The sequence below is a fragment of the Mchenga conophoros genome, linkage group LG23 (genome assembly GCF_057382185.1).
Source record: "Mchenga conophoros isolate Kocher_MC1m ecotype Shallow Benthic linkage group LG23, M_conophoros_male_GT1.1, whole genome shotgun sequence".
NCBI lineage: Eukaryota > Metazoa > Chordata > Actinopteri > Cichliformes > Cichlidae > Mchenga > Mchenga conophoros.
Window position 1 is genome coordinate 17,727,061 of NC_140547.1, and position 21,878 is coordinate 17,748,938.

General features: G+C 42.1%; 1 protein-coding gene across 1 annotated transcript in view; it reads left to right on the forward strand.

Annotated features, from left to right (window-relative positions):
• The first annotated feature begins 927 nt into the window (after nucleotides 1-927).
• Nucleotides 928-21,878, forward strand: part of LOC146546952 (uncharacterized) — a 53,047-nt gene continuing 32,096 nt past the window's right edge. Inside the window, exons 1-5 of the mRNA XM_085265359.1 lie at nucleotides 928-981; nucleotides 9,988-10,118; nucleotides 19,108-19,186; nucleotides 19,342-19,546; nucleotides 19,988-21,770. Coding sequence (XP_085121485.1) covers nucleotides 10,030-10,118; nucleotides 19,108-19,186; nucleotides 19,342-19,546; nucleotides 19,988-21,770 — 2,156 coding nt within the window. The 5' untranslated portion in view covers nucleotides 928-981; nucleotides 9,988-10,029. The remainder of the gene's footprint in view (nucleotides 982-9,987; nucleotides 10,119-19,107; nucleotides 19,187-19,341; nucleotides 19,547-19,987; nucleotides 21,771-21,878) is intronic.

Consider the following 21,878-nt stretch of genomic DNA (forward strand, 5'->3'; position numbering starts at 1 on the left):
TCAAGTTGCTATACATCAATACAACCATTATAGCCCACATTTTAATAATATGTCTGCATTAAGTACATAGTAATTACATAAATTGCAAAACAGTGCAACAAACTACAAAAAAATTGAAAATCATTTTTGTTTTTTTTAACATATATTTCTAGTTAGAGAAATTTAAGAGGCTTATCCCTCAAAACTGTAAATACAAAAAAGTTGAACAAAATAGTTTCCCACCACAGGAAATTTATTTTGAGTGTCTTCATAGTTTTATTTTTGAAATACACCAATTTTTATATACTGCAGGAGAAAACAAAATAAATATTATAATGCAAATTTGCAAAAAACAGCATATGCATCAAAATAAACTATTTCCAGCAGTGCAATATGAGTTCTAAGCATCTCAGAAACAGTACAGAAAGGGGAGGTAATGGTGGACATGCGATGGTTTGCGCTGACATCTATTCCACTGTAGGAAGTGTTACGAACAGCTGATCGGATCGGAAAAGCGTGTTTCTGGAATATTATGTTTTTGTTGCTGCAAGTGGTTTTTATGCAGTTTTTGCAAAGCTATATGTGGAAGGAAACCATGACCTGGGACAAGCTGATGGCATAAGATGTAAGTACAACTCCTCTGGCTTCATATGCAAAAAAAATTATTGCGCTAGCTTACGTGGTTGCAGTTCTACCGGGATTTAAAAATAGTTACGCAAAACGGAGCGTGCCAGCGCCGACCAGCTTTAAATTGTTAAAATATTATGTAAGATATCTCTGCTCTTGTGGTAATAATCTTCTCAATGCATTCTTATGGGTGGAGCAAGAAACACCCAAAGAACGTTTAGAGCTAGAATAACACAAGTCAAGACAGGATCACATTTCGAAACCATCAGGTGGAGTCCCGCCTCCTCCCAGAAAGCAGCTCACCTGTCTGTCCATGTTTAGTGTCCAGGTCTGGAGTGGAGCTTGTTGTTGTTCGTGTGTGTGTTTGAAGAAACTGTAAGTTTGCTTTCCTCCTTCAACAGTTTGTCTTTAGGAACTTTACTGTTTGTTCAGCTCATGTTTCATTTCTGTGTGTGTTTTTACTTCTAGTGTTGTGCCAAAAAGTGATTTCGAATGTTTCTATTGTGTTTTTTTATGTTTACTTGGTAAATGCAATAGGAATATTCTTTTTGGCTCATGTGTCACATATATTTGAGGCCAGATTATATCCCAACAAGTCATTTACAACATTTTACATTTTTTGCATTTCCACAATCATTTTTTTCCCCAAACCCGTCGTCTCTTCATTAGAGTTGGTCTGTTATGTTTTCCTGGCTAACACTTGCAGCTATGTGTCTTGAGCTCAGATAGAGAAAGTGGAAAATTAGGATTTTTTTTTTTTTTCGCATACTTGCAATTCAAATATAGATTAAACATGTCTGACTCTGCCTAAGATCAGTGCATCACAAACTGTTGGCTCTGCTTCAACAGACTGTTGATGGTGGAACCGGTTTTACATTTCAAATGTCACTCAGATGGGCTCAATTAGTTGTTCCTTAATCACTCGAACCATTCAAAGATAATTACACATCAGTAATCAGTTTTATTTTTCAATCGAACTCACAATACCCTTTTGCATTTTTTTTCTTGTTGACCATAGTATTTATAAATATTCTTAGTTAAAATGATATAGTGCTGATGGAAGTCATAACTGATGACTTAAGGACAAAAAAAAAAATTCTGACAAGTCATTTAGAAATTTTATTTTTATAAATCTCTCGTGCTCTTATGTTTACTTATTACAGAACAGATCCTCTGTGTCTAATCTGAACTGCACATGTTAAAATATTGTTGAAGGCTCTGTTTTAATGTCTGTTTGGCTCAGAGATTTTTGGAACAAGTTGTGCTGAATGATCTGGATCTGCTGAGAGATAACGTTGACAGTATGGACAAAAATATATTTGAAAAAATTCTGGTGCTTTTCACTGTATGTAACAGTGCTGTTATGATTTAATATTATTTCCGCAAAACCGAATATTAAAGCTGAGAGCCTGTACTGAGCTCATTTTTACTGTAAAACTATAAAATAAATATATTTTTGCTAAACAGCTGAAGCATTAAAGACTTCTTTCCTGTCTAAATATTTGAACTGAATTTGCTGCATTAAAAATCTCTAAATGATTTCTGCACTCTCAAACCTGAACTTTAGAAAAACTCAGTTAATTTAAGTCAGTTAAATTGAAGAGTTGAAAATTATTTCCATGTGCTGCGTTGAGAAGAAACGGTTAAATCTCTGAATAGACAATTGTTCTCCAGAGTTTGTAGTTTACACTTGAAGTGAAAGCAGTTAAAAAGAGATTGTTATTATTTTTTATTAGAACCACATTCATGTTGCTTATTACAATGAAACAATAAACACTTTTAATACTTTTAATGATAGATAACACTTTGCTGACTTACAAAAAAGTCATTTTATTTTAATAAAAGCCGAATCTGCTCTAGAAAAACATTGTGAAATGAGACGAGTTTAAATCCACTTTATATCTGGCAACACAAACTGTCACAATCAAATCTGAAAATCTGCGTCCTCCAGACTGTGTGAGAGAGCAAATGCTGTGTTTGTTCATCAACGCCCCATCAAACTGCTTCACAGTAACACTCACATGGAACATGAACACAGTGAAGCTGGACACAAACGCGACTCGGTGTTCGTCTCTGTGATGATCTACTCCACCTTGCCTTCCTTTTGGCCTGTTTGCATGTCTCATCTGCAGGCATTGGAGGGGTGGAGTTCCCATTCCCAATTAGTAACATATGAACAGTTTTACTGTATGAAAGCTTTCAGAGCTCAGCTCCTGGGTAGGGATGGTTATCGTTTAGGTTTTATCCGATACCGGTGCCAAACCGGTACTTTTGAAACGGTGCTCGAACCGGTGCTTAAAGAATAGAGAACACAAACTTTGTCCAAAAACCTCTCATGTTTAGCTGTTTTTTTGTAAAAAGATAACAATATTAGTCTTTGCTAGTTGACCTTACATGCATTAATGTGATAACGTGGTTAGCCTACTCAAAGTAAATTACACACAAACAACATTAAGCTACTCACGCAGAGAAGAACGGCGGCTGCTGCCATCATCATCCGTCATCATTTCTGCTACACTGGCAGGGCTAGGGGCCAGAACTCTACTCTTCGGGTTCTTGGGGAATGTTGCTAACTCCGGGTCCGTTAACAGGCACCACACCCGTAGTAGGTACGATGCATTTCTCGGCTTTAAAAAAAAACGCTATGCGTCGCCAGGTGTTTCATCAGATTCGAGGTGTTACCTCCTTTGCACAGTATCACCTTAAAGCACTTGTTGCAGGCTGCTGAGTTTGCATCTTTTGCTGTGGGACCCTGTTTACTAGAAGGTTTTAAAATTTCTGTACTTTTAGGTGACAGAAGGAGACATGTGGCCTGGTCAAAACACAGAGAGCTGCACTCTAAAAGATCTTTAAATATAGTAAACATATCTTGTGTGCCACAGACTGCTCCCAAAGGAGCACGAGGGGACAAATAATACCTCTAAAACACTTAAGTTGGCTTTATTAAAAGTTAGATCTTTAGCTGGGAAAACATTTTTAATTAATGATTTAACCCTTTACAGCCGATCGGAGCGGGCACGCTCTGTTTTGCGTAACTATTTTTAAATCCCGGTAGCTCTGCAACCACGTAAGCTAGCGCAATAATTTTTTTTGCATATGAAACTGGAGGAGTTGTACTTACATCTTATGCCATCAGCTTGTCCTAGGTCACAGTTTCCTTCCACATATAGCTTTGCAAAAACTGCATAAAAATCACTTGCAGCAACAAAAACATGATATTCCAGAAACACGCTTCGCCGATCCAATCAGCTGTTTGTAACACTTCCTACGTCCATCAGCGTGAACTATCACATGACCGCATGACCTGCCCGAAACCGGAAGTGACGTCATTTTGTGGAAATGTAGGTTTTTTTTACCATCGTGGCCTCATGAGCTTATACTTGTGTTTTTAAAAGTTATGTTTGACTTCATGACTTTCTGTGTCGTTTCTGGGATGATTAGGACTCATATTGCACTGCTGGAAATAGTTTATTGTGATGCATATGCTGTTATTTTGCAAATTTGCACTATAATATTTATTTTCGTTTTTCCTGCAGTGTATAAAAATTGGTGTATTTCAAAAATAAAACTATGAAGACACTTAAAATAAATTTCCTGTGATGGGAAACTAGTTTGTGCAACTTTTTTGTATTTACAGTTTTGAGGGATAAGCCTCTTAAATTTCTCTAACTAGAAATATATGTTAAAAAAACAAAAACGATTTTCAATTTTTTTGTAGTTTATTGCACTTTTTTGCAATTTATGTAATTACTATGCACCTAATGCAGACATATTATTAAAGTTTGGGCTATAATGGTTGTATTGATGTATAGCAACTTGAAATGCTCCCAAAAATGGCTCCACAGCATATAAAAATATAATATAAGCTCTGGCGGACTTGGTTCTATGGTAGGTCTTAAAGGGTTAATCACTGAGCACAGCCTTGATTTTATGTTTTAACTGAAATTTGGTTGGACCAAAGTAACAGTAGAGCTGTTCTCATTGAGACGACCCCTCCTAACTACAGTTTTATCAGTGAGGCCAGGGTGAGCAGGAGAGGAGGAGGGGTTGCTGTCTTATTTAATGACTCATTTCAATGTAAGCAGCTATCTCCTGGAAGTTTTCAGTCTTTTGAATATGTGGCTTTACAGCTGAAGGCCCCATCCAAAGTTGTGTTTCTTAATGTTTACAGGCCTCCCAAATACTGCACAGACTTTTTTAATGAGCTCAGTGAACTGCTGTCTGTGATCTGTGTTTATTCTGACTGTGTAATTATTGTTGGGGATTTTAACATCCATGTGGTCAACCCTCAGGGCAAAGGGCAAAGAGTAACACTCTGGGCAACTTTAGGCTGACTCAGCATGTAACAGAGGCCACACATAATAAAGGACACACTCTTGACCTACACTCTTGATCTTTAACCAGGTCTTCCCATTAACACCTGACCTGTCCAGGGGTTCAGTCAATGAGCTCGTCAATAGCTTCAATGCTAACATGTTAAATGTAATGGACACTATTGCTCCCATTAAGGTGAAGGTTATCTCTGGAAGGAAAAAGTCTCCATGGAAAAACTCCACACTGGTGAAAAATGAAAAAAGAGAGTGTAGGAAAGCTGAGTGCACATGGAGAAAAACAAACCTCCAGGTTCATTATGACATCTATAAAGAGAAACTTCACAATTATAATTTACAAATGAGGAGTGCAAGGAGGTCCTACTTCTCTGACATCATCACCAAAAACAGTCATAATGCTCGGGTCTTATTTTCTACAGTTGACAGGCTAACAAACCCTCCTGTGTCAGTGGCAGCTGAAATTCATTCGACCATGGCCTGCAAATTCTTCACAGAAAAAATCCAAAAGATTAGACAAACAATTGGTACATCAACAGCAGATTCAGGATATGTACTGTGTCCACCGAAAAACTGTTTAAACACTGTGGAGATCAGGGAAATTATTTTGCTGCTATTGTTAATAATCATCATCATTACCATTGCATTAATAATATAATCTACAGCATTGATAGTGCATTCAGATGTTTAAACAGTGTGTGTCTTTCAGAAAGACTAAGTTGCAGGCTGACAGGAAATTGCAGGTTTGCAGAGTGTGCCTTTTGCAGAAGTGAAACCAAAAGCAGATTCTAAGAGCAGGTTATTCTGAGGAGCTGTTTGGATGATGCTAATTGAATAACCAGGTTGTTCATTATTATCTTTTATATTCTTTTATCAAGCTTTTAGTAGAGGTTCTTGATTAAAACATTTATTCAATATACTACATATATAGGTTTAGTAAACTGCTGACACATTTGAGAGTGGCCTCTGACTGCGAGCGTTAGTAAGTGAGAGGTGACACAGAGTACCAAGTGAGGTCGTGACATATCATGTTTGCTTTTAACTGCGGGCGTGAAGAAGTGCTATCTCACTGCAGAAGAAGCGGCAGTCAAAAGGTTGACAGGAAACATCTGCCATGAAGATAGAGATAATGTTCTTTTAAACTGTGTTAAAAGTCATTGTGGTCTGGGAACCTATGTATGAAATGTATCTGTGACGTTGAAGGGGCGTCATTAAATTCAAGCCCTGATCGTATTGTTACGTTCCCCTGAGGGGTCTAGGCAGGGAGGGGGGGGGGAGTAACAAGACCGGGTCAGAAAAAGGAGTCAAGGAGGCAAAAGGGTTAAATTAAAGAGTTTTATTAAAGTTTCAATTTATACTAACTAAAAGAGACGGACAAGCCGCTATCACCATTTAAGAAAACAAACAAAACTCAGGCGTTGGTCAATAAAGTAAAACGTAAGTCAAAAAGAAAGAGCAGCTCACTAGCTGAAAATCACCAAAAACACACACAGCTCACTAGTTGCAAACACAACAACCACTCCGCTCACAAGCTGTAACTACACTACTGGCACTCTAGCCCAGAGCTCACCTTTCCCTGGGCTTAAATCTCCTTAATTATTGACGTCAGTCAGCTGTGTAAAAGGGAAAGGTGGCACCTCAGGCAGAAGAGGTAGTGTGACACGCCCACACAGGCACCTTCAGGAGGAGAGAGGCCCTGCTAGGGCCGTAACAGTATAAAATATCTGCTTATGCTTTGATTAGTCGGAGATCAGCGCTGTCTGAGTACTGCACTGGTCCCCCCACGCGTGTATTTCATTAAAATCAATTGTTTGACCAAGCTCTTCTGGACCATGGTTGTTTGTACTCTCCACCTCAATTTATGAACCTTAACAACACCATCAAACAGTTTCACCCTATTAACAGCAAAGACCTGGAGGACATCTTAGGTCAACTGAACTCCTCCTCTTGGTGTTTTGATGTCCTGCCAGCAAGTTTTTTCAAAATGGTCTCAAAGACTATGGAGTCAGACATGCTACAGATCGTCAACTTTTCTTTAATGTCAGGTGTGTTTCCAGAACCACTAAAAACTGCTGTAATTAAACCTATACTGAAAAATGACAATCTTGACAAGACACAAATGAACAACTACAGGCCGATCTCAAATCTCCCATTTTTAAGATCATTGAAAAAGCAGTTTCTCAACAGCTCAATTACTTCTTAAAACAGAATAACTGCTATGATGCCTTCCAGTCAGGTTTTAGACAGAACCACAGCACTGAAACCGCTCTGACCAAAGTGTTGAATGACATATGTCTGAATACAGACAGTGGAAAAATGTCAGTCTTAGTTTTACTGGATCTCAGTGCAGCATTTGATACAGTTGACCATAACATATTACTAAAACGACTGGAGAACTAGGCAGGTCTTTCAGGAGCTGTACTAAACTGGTTCAAAACATACTTAGAAAATAGGAAATACTTTGTATCAATAGGTAACTTCACATCTGAGCAGACAAGTATCACATGTGGAGTTCCCCAAGGTTCCATCTTGGGACCCCTTCTTTTTAACATTTACATGCTCTCACTGGCACAGATTATAAAGAACAACAAAATAAACTATCATAGCCATGCAGATGACACACAAATATATATCACAATGTCACCAGGAGACCGAGACCCTGTACAGGCTCTTGGTAAATGCATTGAGGAAATTAATGACTGGTTGTGCCACAATTTTCTCCAGCTAAACAAAAACAAAACTGAAGTAATAGTCTTTGGCGCCAAAGAAAAACGATTACAGGTCACTAGAGAACTTCAATCTATATACCTCAAAACCACAAACCAGGCAAGAAATTTGGGTGTAGTGATGGAAGCAGACCTAAACTTAGAAAAACATATTAAGACAATAACAAAATCAGCTTACTCTCACCTCAAGAATATATCAAGAATAAAAGATCTGATGTCTCAACAGGACCTGGAAAAACTAGTCCATGCATTCATCTTTAGTAGGCTTGATTACTGTAACAGCATCTTTACAGGTCTACCTAAAAAATCAGTCAGACAACTACAGCTCATTCAGAACTCTGCTGCTCGAATCCTCACTAAGACCAAAAAAGGACGGAGAAGCTGCATTCAGCTTTTATGCTCCTTATATCTGGAACAAACTCCCAGAAAGCCTCAGATCAGCTGAAACACTCAGTTTATTTAAATCCAGGTTGAAGACTCATCTGTTCTCAGATGCATTTGAGTAAAACACCAAATCCACACTTTTAAGCAAGTGTGGATTTATTCTGATTTTACCTACTGTTTTTTTTTTTTTTTTAAATCAATTTTAAATCATGCTTTGTATTTGTTTTTGTTTTTTAATGTCTCTGTAAAGCACTCTGAATCACCTTGTTGTTGAATTGTGCTATATAAATAAACTTAAATAAAACAAAAACAAATAAAAAGCATGATTTAAAATTGCCTTGCCTGTGAAGTACAGCCAGACTTTTGACCGCTTCGCCTTGGGCCTTTTTAGCGCTGCTCTAAAAGAACGTACGTACCTGGGCCCGCCTACTATCCTTGGAAACGTAAAATGATTGGCTAGAATCTGAAGTGTATCACTTCTCAGGGAAAAAAAAAAGCACCGAAATAAAGCCCCGAAAGCCCCGAAATAAAGCACCGAAATGCGTGCTGCGTTTCGGTCTGGTTACTACCGTTTATGTCAGAACCGGTGCCATAATGGCACCGGATACCGGTACCCATCCCTACTCCTGTGTGGTGCTTTCCCCTGAGATAACATTTGATTTGGATGTGGATTTTGGTGGCCTTTGGTTTAGTTTGGTTTTGCATTAAACAACATTGCATTCTTTCACCCATACACTCCTCTACACCACTAATTGTACTGACTCCATAAGCCATAGTTTGTGTAAGGTTTCTTTTTTTGTTTTCCATCCATCCATCCATCTTCATCCGCTTTGTCCGGGGCCGGGTCGCGGGGGCAGCAGCCTAAGCCAACTATCTTATTTTCTTGAAATAAGATAGTTGTTTGGATACAATTTGCATGCATCCCTGGGATTATGTCATGGCTGTGTGGCCCGGTTTGTGACAAGTCAGGGCTCATTCGTTTAAATTTGATTTGCTCGTGGCCATTTTGGGTTTGGTTGGTATAGATTTGTTGCCAGGATGGTGTGTATTTGTGAAGCGTACACTGTGGCTTGTTTGCTGGGTCATTCACATCTTTTTTGAAAAAAAAAAAAATCTTACTCAGCTGCACATTTCTTTGAGTCTGAGTATCCCTCTTTTTAATAACTGTACAACTCTACTTTTATTTCTGATGTTGTAAGTTTACCATGTGCAGTCTCTTATTTCTTGTTTGTTACTTTTGTTTGAATCTGCATGCTCCACCTGCCTGTCACTTTGCTGCTGGAGCCTGCAAATTTCCCTCAATGAGGGACAATAAGGGAAATTTCTCTTCTCTTCTATTTTGTTTTATTTAGTCTCTGATCTGTTTCTCTGACTTTTTCACTTCCTGTCTCCTACATAGCATTCCTCTCGGTTTACAGTTTAATGAGTACATTTAAAATCAAATGTAAAATTAGGATGTAAGTGTAAATTCATGATCTTCATATGATTCACTTCTGTGTTTGTTGCTAGAAGCTCCTGAAAAATAAATCTACAACACTTCTGTTTGACTGACACGAGTTAATCTGAACCATCTGGAATCAGACTAAACACAGTAAATGTGTCCTGCGTCCACAGTAACTGCTGTCAGATTAACTGTTACTTAGTTAGCTTAGCTAGCAGAGCTGCTAGCAGTTAGAGTATGCACTCTCTGTGAGCAGTCAGCTTGGTCCTGGGCATTGTTATTGAAAAAAAAAAACTGCTCTCTGTCATTTCTAAAGACATGTTTTATCTGTTGCTTTGTAGGACTACAGTAATGGAAGGAAATCGGCTCTGTGACACTTTTTGTACTGAACTGATGAAAGCTGTTTCAGATGGAGTGGATGTTAATCCAACAAATCAGACATGAACTCTGATGTGCACATCTCAGTTGATGTGCACATGAATGATTTGTGTTTCCTCTGCAGGTGAAGGTAGAAAGTGTGTGTGAGCTGGTGTGTGTCAGCAGCATGGATCAGTGTGAGGACAGAGAGGAGGGAGTCCCTCCCTCTAAAACCACTCCATGTGGGGAACATGAGAGCCAGACCAAAGATCAGAGGTGAGATGACCATCTCTAACTGTCTATGACATTTCAACATGTCACAGCTCAGCACTCACATCACTGCTCCATCATTATTCACAGGAACCAACCTGGACCTGAACCTGAAACTGAACCTAAATCAGAATTTGAATCTGATTCAGATTCAGGTTCCAGTGTGTCCTTTAAGAGTGCTGAGTCACATGATCGCTACATTGATTTTAACCCTCCTGCCATCCTTTAAAAAACTCACACCCATCACCCTAGGGACCATTCTCAGCCACGCCATAAAAAGACCATATATCCATATTTTATTCCACTTTAAATTAGCCAACCTTGTAAAACTACTTCTCCCTGAAATATTCATGTAAAGTTTTAATTATATTTTCGTTGTTTTAACCCTTCAAATCCCAGTGTTATTACATGAGCGCCCTGTGTTATAAGCCCCAAAAACCAAAAAACGAAACTAAATATTTCCACAAAAAACCAGTTGAAGTAATATGTGATTGTCATTATAAGTAGGCCTTTAGATGGACCAAAGATTGGCACCAACATACATTTTGACCTGCCATTATTTTTTTTGCATTTTTTTTGCAATTTAAAAATTAAAACTTCAAGGCCCTGAGTCTTCATTGACATCCAAGAAAAGAAGAAAAAATAAAATCATATGATGATAATTTGGGGTTGAAAAATTGCGTTTATAATGGAAGTCAATGGGCAGAAAATGGTCCCCAGGGTGATGGGTGTGGGGATTTCTGCTGCTCAGCCATTTTAGGCTGATTTAAGGAATTCACACTGGAATATTAACATTGACAGGTAAAAACTATCCTGTGGCAAGTTTGGTTATATTCCACTGAACACAGTGGAAATGGCAGCCATTTAACACATAGCAGTGGCACAAAAAGGTCCCAAGAAGGCAGGAAGGTTAAAGTCCAGCAACCGTCTGCTGCAGACAAGTGAGTTATTAGTAACATGAACTCTTTGAGAGCTGATTGAACTGCTTGATGTTGTTGGATATAAAGTGCAGTGCAAACATGTCATTCCCTCAATCCCATTTTAACTGTCTCTTGAAAACAAACCCTTGGTTTCTAAACAAGTGAAAATCAACACTACCAAACAGGAAGTGATCAGTCTCAACAAACATCAGTGAAGAAAACACTCTGCAGTTAAATAAAAAAAAAAAAACTATTATTCCAAGAACAACATACTGAGAGTTTTCCCATTAATATATTATTATATTATAATTATCTTCAAAAAATGTATTCCAACACATACTAAAAAGTAATTAATAGAATGAAAATCTTATTATTTGGTCACCTCCAAAGGAGAATTCTGTACAATAGAAAATGGTTGAGATGCCCCTGGGGGATTTTTTTTTGCTATTGCTATACATATCAAAAAATATAAAAGAATCCTGGGAAAGAAGATAAAAAAAAGCATCTTAGAATTACTAATATGTAAATAAATGTGAGATTAACTATTAATTAAATTGCTAAATACATTTGCCCCTTCCTTACTCCCCATGCTGCTGCCATCCTTGTCCATAGTCTTATTACATCCCATATTGATTACTGTAAGACCAAGGAGCTCATCGTGGACTACAGGAGGAATGCTGACCCACATCCACCCATCCACATTAAGGGGACGGCTGTGGAGCGTGTGAGCAGCTTCAAGTTCCTGGGAGTCCACATATCCGAGGATCTCACCTGGACGACCAACTGCTCCAAGCTGGTCAAGAAGGCTCACCAGCGCCTCTTCTTCTTGAGGACTCTGAGGAAGAACCACCTGTCCTCAGACATCCTGGTGAACTTCTATCGCTGCACCATCGAGAGCATCCTGACCAACTGTATAACAGTCTGGTACGGGAACTGCTCTGCCTCGGACCGGAAGGCATTGCAGAGGGTCGTGAAAACTGCCCAGCGCATCGCCGGAGCACCACTTTCTGCCATAAAAGACATCTACAGGAAGCGGTGTCTGAAAAGGGCTGGGAAAATCATCAGAGACCCCAGTCACCCATCACATGGACTCTTCACCCTCCTGCCCTCTGGGAGGCGCTACAGGAGCCTCCGGACTAAGACCACCAGGTACCGGAACAGCTTCTTCCCCACAGCTGTCAGACTCCTGAACTCTGCCTCCTGACATCTGACCCACGTTAACTCATGGACTGAACATACACACACACACACAATGGACAACTGTACCCTCAAACACACAATAATAACATGGACTGAACCACCACTCACAACCACTAGCACTTTATATAGCCTCTGTAGAAATTATCCACACCCTCACTTACCTTAACTGCACTACTGTATAGCCCTGTGTAAACAATCATTCTGTACATACGATAATTTTTAACCCTACAACTGTTTACAACTTGCATAGTTCCCATTTCTGTATAGCTGTATATCTCAGATTCCTGTAAAGTTATTTATTTCATATTCTGTATAGTTTTTCATATTTATATCCTGTCCATATCCTGTACATAGCTTGTACTCACTACAGCCTGTACATACTTATAGTTATAGAATATTCACAACATACTTCATACCGTGTACATTATAACATAATAGACCCATTTCTGTAATATACTTACATATCTATATTATTGCTAATATATATTGTAATATATCTATATCACTAAGCACTTCTGGATGGATGCAAACTGCATTTCGTTGCCCTGTACCTGTGCATGTGCAATGACAATAAAGTTGAATTCTATTCTATTCTAATTCCCTCCTATTTGGTCTCCCTAAAAGGTCCCTTCATAAACTCCAACTTCTTCAAAATTCTGCAGCTCAGATCATAACCCATACACTGTTAAGTGCTCATATTACCCCAGTTCTTCAGCAGCTTCACTGGTTGCCCATAGAAGCCAGGATAAATTTTAAAATCTTACTTCTGACATACAAGTGTATCCATAAATCTGCTCCTTCATATTTGTGTGACCTGCTCCATGTCACCACTGTTTCCCGCCCTCTCAGATCATCATCTGCTATTCATCTTACTGTTCTGTCCTCACACCTTATTACTATGGGGAACAGAGCTTTCAGTCGCTCTGCTCCCCGGCTCTGGAACTCTCTTCCTCCTGCACTAAGAAATATTGACTCCCTCTCCGTATTTAAGACACAGCTCAAAACACATCTATTTAAACTGGCTTATTCGCTTTAATAATAATTTTTTGACTACTGTTCCTTTTATTAATTGTGTTTTTTGTAAGGTGACCTTGGGTTTCTGAAAGGCGCCCTCAAATAAAATATATTATTATTATTATCTGTGTTCCATGTTAGGATTTATTATACACAGAGTTTTTATCTGCTGTGTGGAGATAACCAAACAGAAATCACATTGATTTATCAGCTCTCTCATAAACCTGAAACCTGTTAATGAACAACAGCTGGAACCAAATATTAACTGCAGACCAACAGCTGCATCATTCAGACACACTCAGCTCTTTCAGTTTGCTTGCGTGGTTAAATTTTCTCCTGCTACTTTCACAGTCCTGGGTCATGTGACCCAGTGTTTTTGAGTTTTCTTATATTTTGATATTCATTGTTTAGATTTCATAGTTTATTAGAGTTTTTTTTTAAGTTATTACAATCACAACGGACAATGGGATGGCAAAGGAGAAAGAAGGAAAGAGAAGTTGGGAAGAGAGTAAACATGATGAGAGGGAAAAAATAGAGGAAACAACAGATAGTGAGAAAAGAAATGGAAAATCTGATCATCTGCTGAAAAAAACTGCAAAAAGAAAACAACACAGTAGGGAAGCCACTAGTGATGGGATTTCCGGCTCTTTTTAGAGATCCGGCTCTTTCGGTTCGGCTCACTAAAAAGAGCCGGCTCTTTCGGCTCCGAACCGGCTCTTCAGGTTGTTTTGTTGCTTTAATTAATTTATTATTAACAATATTATAAAATTATGCACAAAAGGAATTACTAACATAAAAAAACGTGGTTTTATATATATATATGTTTATATATAAATATATGCGGTGGTCCCTAGAGACAAAACACGTACAAACTCCAAGACACATTTCTAGCATGAACTGAACTTCCAAAGCAGAGCTACTAGATCACTTAAATTACACAATTGAAAGCATATGTGTATTCTTTGTGTATTTATACACAGGCACTCATATATATTCAAATAATTTAAAAAAAATGTTCATTTACCGGTTATTACCACACACCAGATTCGGTCGTTGGTACTTGCTGGCTTGTGTAGCCACTCGGTAACAAAAGTTCAACACTGCCCCTAGCATCCTGGAGCACTTCTGTTGTCTTTTGTACGTGTTTTGAGTTTTTATGTGCTTCTGAGTTTTTACGTGTTTTGGAGTTTGTACGTCTTTTTACGTGTTTTGGAGTTTTTACGTGTTTTTACGTGTTTTGGAGTTTGTACATGCTTCAGAGTTCGTACGTGATTTGAAGTTTGTATGTGCTTTGTCTCTAGGGGCCACTGTAAATATACTTTTATTTATTCACTCCATATAAAATATAATAAATAAATCATATAATACAAAAATCAACTATTCACATTTCAACTTTTAACTATTTAAATTTTCAGCTTTTTCCTTTTACAAATTTAAAGTGAAACAACACAAAACACTGCAAACCACAACACAATTAAATATAAATTAAAATATCCATCCATCCATCCATCCATCGTCATCCGCTTTGTCCGGGGTCGGGTCGCGGGGGCAGCAGCCTAAGCAAAGAGGCCCAGACCTCCCTCTCCCCAGCCACCTCCTCCAGCTTGTCCGGGGGAATACCAAGGCGTTCCCAGGCCAGCCGAGAGATATAATCTCTCCAGCGTGTCCTGGGTCTGCCCCGGGGCCTCCTCCCGGTGGGACATGCCTGGAACACCTCACCCAGGAGGCACCCAGGGGGCATCCTTGTCAGATGCCCGAACCACCTCAGCTGGCTCCTTTTGATGTGGAGCAGCAGCTGCTCTACTCTGAGCCCCTCCCGGATGGCCGAACTTCTCACCCTATCTCTAAGGGAGAGGCCAGCCACCCTTCGGAGGAAGCTCATTTCTGCCGCTTGTATCCGCGATCTCGTTCTTTCGGTCACTACCCACAGCTCGTGGCCATAGGTGAGGGTAGGGACGTAGATCGACCGGTAAATTGAGAGCTTCGCTTTTACACTCAGCTCCCTCTTCACCACGACGGACCGGTGCAACGTCCGCATTACTGCAGCTGCAGCCCCAATCCGTCTGTCGATCTCCGGCTCCCTTCTCCCATCACTCGCGAACAAGACCCCGAGATACTTGAACTCCTCCACTTGGGGCAGGAACTCATCCCCGACCCGGAGTGGGCACTCCACCCTTTTCCGGCTGAGAACCATGGCCTCGGATTTGGAGGTGCTGATCCTCATTCCCGCTGCTTCACACTCGGCTGCGAACCGTTCCAGTGCGAGCTGGAGGCCTTCACCCGATGAAGCCAACAGAACCACATCATCTGCAAAAATCAGAGATGAGATTCTGAGGCCACCAAAGCGAAAGCCCTCCGCCACTTGGCTGCGCCTAGAAATCCTGTCCATAAAAATTATGAACAGAACCGGAGACAAAGGGCAGCCCTGGCGAAGCCCATCACCCACCGGGAACGAGTCCGACTTATTGCCGGCAATGCCCTACAACATCCAGAGCCTTCAGGAACTCGGGGCGGACCTCATCAACACCAGGGGCTCTGCCACCAAGGAGTTGTTTAACTGCCTCAGTGACCTCGCCCCCGGAAATTGGCGGGTCATTCCCCTCATCCCCAGACTCTGCTTCCTCCTCGGAAGACGTGTCAGTGGGATTAAGGAGGTCCTCGAAGTATTCCTTCCACCGCCTGACAATTTTCTCAGTCGACGTCAGCAGCGCTCCGCCAGCACTATACACAGTGCAGGTAGAGCACCGCTTTCCCCTCCTGAGACGTCTGACGGTTTGCCAGAATCTCTTCGAGGCAGTCCGAAAGTCTTTTTCCATGGCCTCTCCGAACTCCTCCCACACCCGAGTTTTTGCTTCAGCCACTGCCCGAGCCGCATTCCGCTTGGCCTGTCGATACCTGTCGGCTGCCTCCGGAGTCCCACAGGCTAACCAAGCCCGGTAGGACTCCTTCTTCAGCCTGGTGGCTCCCTTCACCTCTGGTGTCCACCATTTGGTTCGGGGATTACCACCACGGCAGGCACCCACCACCTTGCGGCCGCAGCTCAATGCAGCAGCTTCGGCAATGGAGACGCTGAACATGGTCCATTCGGACTCAATGGCCCCGGTCTCCCTCGGAATGCTGTTGAAGCTCTGCCGGAGGTGTGCGTTGAAGATCTCGCGGACTGGGGCCTCTGCTAGACGTTCCCAGCACACCCTCACTACGCGTTTAGGTGCACCAGGTCTGTCCAGCGTCCTCCCCCGCCACCTGATCCAACTCACCACCAGGTGGTGATCAGTTGACAGCTCAGCCCCTCTCTTTACCCGAGTGTCCAGAACATATGGCCGCAGGTCTGCTGATACGATTACAAAATCGATCATCGACCTACGGCCTAGAGCGTCCTGGTGCCACGTGCACTTATGGACACTCTTATGTTCGAACAGGGTGTTCGTTATGGCCAAACTGTGGTTAGCAATCACGCCCCTCCAGGTCTCGCTGTCGTTACCCACGTGAGCATTGAAGTCTCCCAGCAGGACAACAGAGTCTCCAGGTGGAGCACCCTCCAGCCCCCCCCCCCCGGGACTCTAGGAAGGCTGGGTACTCTGAACTGCCACTCGGCGCATAAGCGCAGATGACAGTCAGGTCCCGTTCCCCGACCCTAAGGCGCAGGGAACAAACCCTCTTGTCCACCGGGAAAAACCCCAACGTACCGGCAGCAAGCCGAGGGGATATTAGGATACCCACCCCAGCCCGCCGCCTCTCACCAGGGGCAACTCCAGACTGAGACAGAGTCCAGCCCCTCTCCAGGAGACTGGTTCCAGAGCCCAAGCCATGTGTAGAGGTGAGCCCGACTATATCTAGCCGGTACCTCTCAACCTCGCGCACTAACTCAGGCTCCTTCCCCACCAGAGAGGTGACATTCCATGTCCCTATTGCCAGTCTTGGCAGCCGGGGGTCAGTCCGCCAGGGCCTCCGCTCCTGGCCGCCACCCGACACACAATGCACCCGACCCCTATGGCGCCTCCTGCGGGTGGTGGGCCTGCGGGAGGATGGGCCCATGTCTCCTCTTCGGGCTGTGCCCGGCCGGGCCCCATGGACTAAGGCCCGGCCACCAGACGCTCGCCCTCGGGCACCCTCCCCGGGCCTGGCTCCAGGGCGGGGCCCCGGTAACCCTATCCCGGGCAGGGTAAACTGTTCCCTCGGTGTCCTTTTCATAAGGGTCTTATGAATCGCTCTTTGTCTGGTCCCTCACCCAGGGCCAATTTGCCATGGGAGACCCTACCAGGGGGCAAAAGCCCCCAGACAACATAGCCCCTGGGATCCCAGGGACACACAAACCCCTCCACCACAATAAGGTAGCGATTCAAAATATGAAAACAAAAAGAAACATGCACATTATCTGTCATATGGGCCTGCATGAATAAACTTAATGAATCCTTTATCATCTGCAACCGAAAATAGTTGTGGATGATTACTATACCTTTCTAATGTGACGTTGTTGTCCTTGGCTCTCTTTCTCTCTCTCCCCCTCTGGCTCTGTTCCTGTGTTACTGAGTGTAATTACTGCCCCTCCCCCCTCTGCCAAGCGTAAAGCACAAGGCTCGCTTGCTGAGTGAAGCAGAAAAAAAGTGCGAGAGAGAGGCTGAGAGAAAAAAAAAAAAACCCCACGTGACGGCTCGCGATAAGGAGCCGGCTCGCGTCGTTCACGTCAAAGACCCGGCTCTAAGAGCCATTTCATTCGCGAACGACCCATCACTAGAAGCCACAGGAACAACCAACATAAGCATAAGCATAAGTAACAGTAAATAATACATATTGAATGTTGCTGAGCTGCATACAGTACTAGTACTGCATGATATGTTTAGAGGCAGCAGCAAACCAAAATAGTGTGTGTCTGTGACTACCTGTGTGTACACTTGTGTGCACACCTGTCTGTGTGTGTGAGCGTGCTTGTATTCTTCAGGTTTCTCCATGTAAGTGTCTACTTACATGGAGAAAACACTGTGCACATTTACATAATTACACACTTTACATTTTATCACAATATTTATGATGTGGGCTGTAAAAGAATGTCACTAAAACAAGTACAATTAATATTCTAGATCACTAAAATCCATCTAACGTCAACTCCATGTTCACACTGGACAAAAAGTTGGGAGATTTCCCAAACCATTTTTGGGTGGCTCAGGGACGACGGTGGCTCAGGGGGTTGGGAATCACATCTGTAATCGGAAGGTTGCCGGTTCGAGCCCCGGCTTGGACGGTCTCGGTCGTTGTGTCCTTGGGCAAGACACTTTACCCTACTTGCCTACTGGTGTTGGCCAGAGGGGCCAATGACGCGATATGGCAGCCTTGCTTCTGTCAGCATGCCCCAGGGCAGCTGTGGCTACAACTGTAGCTTGCCTCCACCAGTGTGTGAATGTGAGAGTGAATGAATAGTGGCATTGAAAAGCGCTTTGGGTGCCTTGAAAAGCGCTATATAAATCCAATCCATTATTATTATTACTTGTGCACGACTGCCCAGGGAGGCCAACTACAAAGGCTATCTCACCATTCACCTAGAGCTGAGGAGTGCCCTGAATGGGGGTCACCCAGCAACCATGGTGCAGTTGCCATGGTTTGCCGCAGCAACAAGCCTGCAGGCTCCACCGGCAGCCAGCTACGCCAGACCAGACTGAGCCCCGGGCCCAGAGAACCAAGATTCAAGAGACATCCATAAGGATTTAAAACAAACATAATAATATTTACACTAAATAATGTTTCCTGATATATCAGAGACAAAACTTTACACACTTAAGATGAAGTTCTCTTATAAACAGTGCAGAGCAGATAACGTCTTGACCGATATCTTGTGCTTGAACTAATTGTTCATGATTCCTCCACAGAGTGGACCAGGAGAGCTTAGAGGTTCCCAGTGGTCAGGTCTCCCAGCAGACTGAAACACACCTGGACTCCATATTTATGGTCTGTACATGTACAACTACTTTCACATCTATTCTGTTCAGCACCTCCATGCTGCTCTTTGTAGACCAGTGGATTGTCAGTGTGTCCAATATGGATCTGATGTTTGGCTCATGATTTCAGTCTGATTGGGTTATTCATAAAATATTCTGTTCCAGCTGCTGGAGAAAGACATCATCACTTTTGTGAAGAACGAGCTGAAGAAGATTCAAACGGTTCTGAGTTCAGATTACCCAGAAGGCTTAGAGAGTCAGGTGGAGGATGATGAGCAGATGAGCAAAAGCAGAGTGTCAGTTGTGAAGATCACACTGGACTTCCTGAGGAGGAAGAAGCAGGGGAAGCTGGCTGACTGTCTGGATAGAAGTAAGAGGATTTATCTAAAGAGTTAAACTGCTGGTGATAAATGGAGTATTTATTTATGGCTCAGCAGAGGGACAGACATATTTTCAAGGGTAACGCTTTAGAAAATAAAACTGTAATTTGCACTACTTTTGTAAATAGTCAACGGTGCAATAGACTCAATACTTGAAATGTGCAATTCACTTGTATTTTTATTTTTATTCCTATTTATTCTATTTATCCCCTTCGTATATTTTATTTATATTGTCTCTGTATTTATATATATGTGTGTGTGTATAACTCTGTAACTTCTGTCGGTGCTGTGCTTTTTTGGAAATCGAATTTCCTAGAGGAACCCACCCGAGGGATTAATAAAGTTCTATCTTATCTTATCTTATCTTATCTTATCTTATCTTATCTTATCTTACTTAAAAAATGATTCATCTTTTATTTTATTTTATTTAGAACATCTTGTTACAGTTTGTCCACGTAAACTTAAATCTAAGCTGAAGAAGAAGTTCCAGTGTGTGTTTGAGGGGATCGCTAAAGCAGGAAACCCAACCCTGCTGAATCAGATCGACACAGAGCTCTGTATCACAGAGGGAGGGACTGCAGAGGTCAATGATGAACATGAGGTCAGACAGATTGAAACCGCATCCAGGAAACCAGACAGACCAGAAAAAACAATCCGACGAGAAGACATCTTTAAAGCCTCACCTGGAAGAGATGAACCAATCAGAACAGTGCTGACAAAGGGAGTGGCTGGCATTGGGAAAACACTGTTGACACAGAAATTCACTCTGGACTGGGCTAAAGACAAAGCCAACCAGGACATCCAGTTTATATTTCCATTCACTTTCAGAGAGCTGAATGTGCTGAAAGAGGAAAAGTTCAGCTTGGTGGAACTTGTTCATCACTTCTTTACTGAAACCAAAAAAGCAGGAATCTGCAGCTTTGAAGACTTCCAGGTTGTGTTTATCTTTGATGGTCTGGATGAGTGTCGACTTCCTCTGGACTTCCACAAAAATGAAATCCTAACTGACCCTAGAAAGCCCACCTCAGTGGATGTGCTGCTGACAAACCTCATCAGGGGGAAACTGGTTCCCACTGCTCGCATCTGGATAACCACACGACCTGCAGCAGCCAATCAGATCCCTCCACAATATGTTGATATGGTGACAGAGATCCGAGGGTTCACTGATCCACAAATGGAGGAGTACTTCAGGGAGAGATTCAGAGATGAGGAGAAGGGCAGCAGAATCATCTCCCACATCAAGACATCACAAAGCCTCTACATCATGTGCCACATCCCAGTCTTCTGCTGGATCACTGCTACAGTTCTGGAGGATGTGCTGCAAACCAGAGAGGGAAGACAGCTACCCAAGACCCTGACTGAGATGTACATCAACTTCCTGGTGGTTCAGGCCAAAATGAGGAAGTTAAAGTATGATCCACACTTGAGTCCAGAGAGCACAAGGATGATTGAGTCTCTGGGAAAACTGGCTTTTGATCAGCTGCAGAAAGGAAACCTGATCTTCTATGAATCAGACCTGACAGAGTGTGGCATTGATATCATAGCAGCCTCAATTTACTCAGGAGTACTCACACAGATCTTTAGAGAGGAGAGAGTACTGTACCAGGAGAAGGTGTTCTGCTTCACCCATCTGAGTGTTCAGGAGTTTCTGGCTGCTCTTTATGTCCATCTGACCTTCATCAACTCTGGGGTCAATGTGCTAGAACAACAACAAACAACCTCCCAGAAGTTCAAAAGAAGTCAATCCCTCGACATGCTAATTTTTTTCCAGAGTGCTGTGGATAAGGCCATAACGAGCCCAAATGGACACCTGGACTTGTTCCTCTGCTTCTTCCTGGGTCTTTCACTGCAGACCAATCAGACTCTCCTGAGAGGTCTTCTAACACAGACAGGAAGTAGCTCAAAGACCAATCAGGAAACAGTCCAGTACATAAAGGAGAAGCTCAGTGAGAATTTGTCTGCAGAGAAAAGCATCAATCTGTTCCACTGTCTGAATGAACTGAATGATCGTTCTCTAGTGGAGGAGATCCAGCAGTCTCTGAGATCAGGAAGTTTCTCCACAGATGAGCTGTCTCCTGCTCAGTGGTCAGCTCTGGTCTTCATCTTACTGTCATCAGAAAAAGATCTGGATGTGTTTGACTTGAAGAAATTCTCTGCTTCAGATGAGTCTCTTCTGAGGCTGCTGCCAGTGGTCAAAGCCTCCAACAAAGCATTGTAAGTAAATATGTGGCCATGCATTCTTTAAACAATAAATGTTGATCCTATTTAACAAAAAGTATCTCAGTAACTCAGTCAAGTATAAGACTGTTTTAATATTTGACT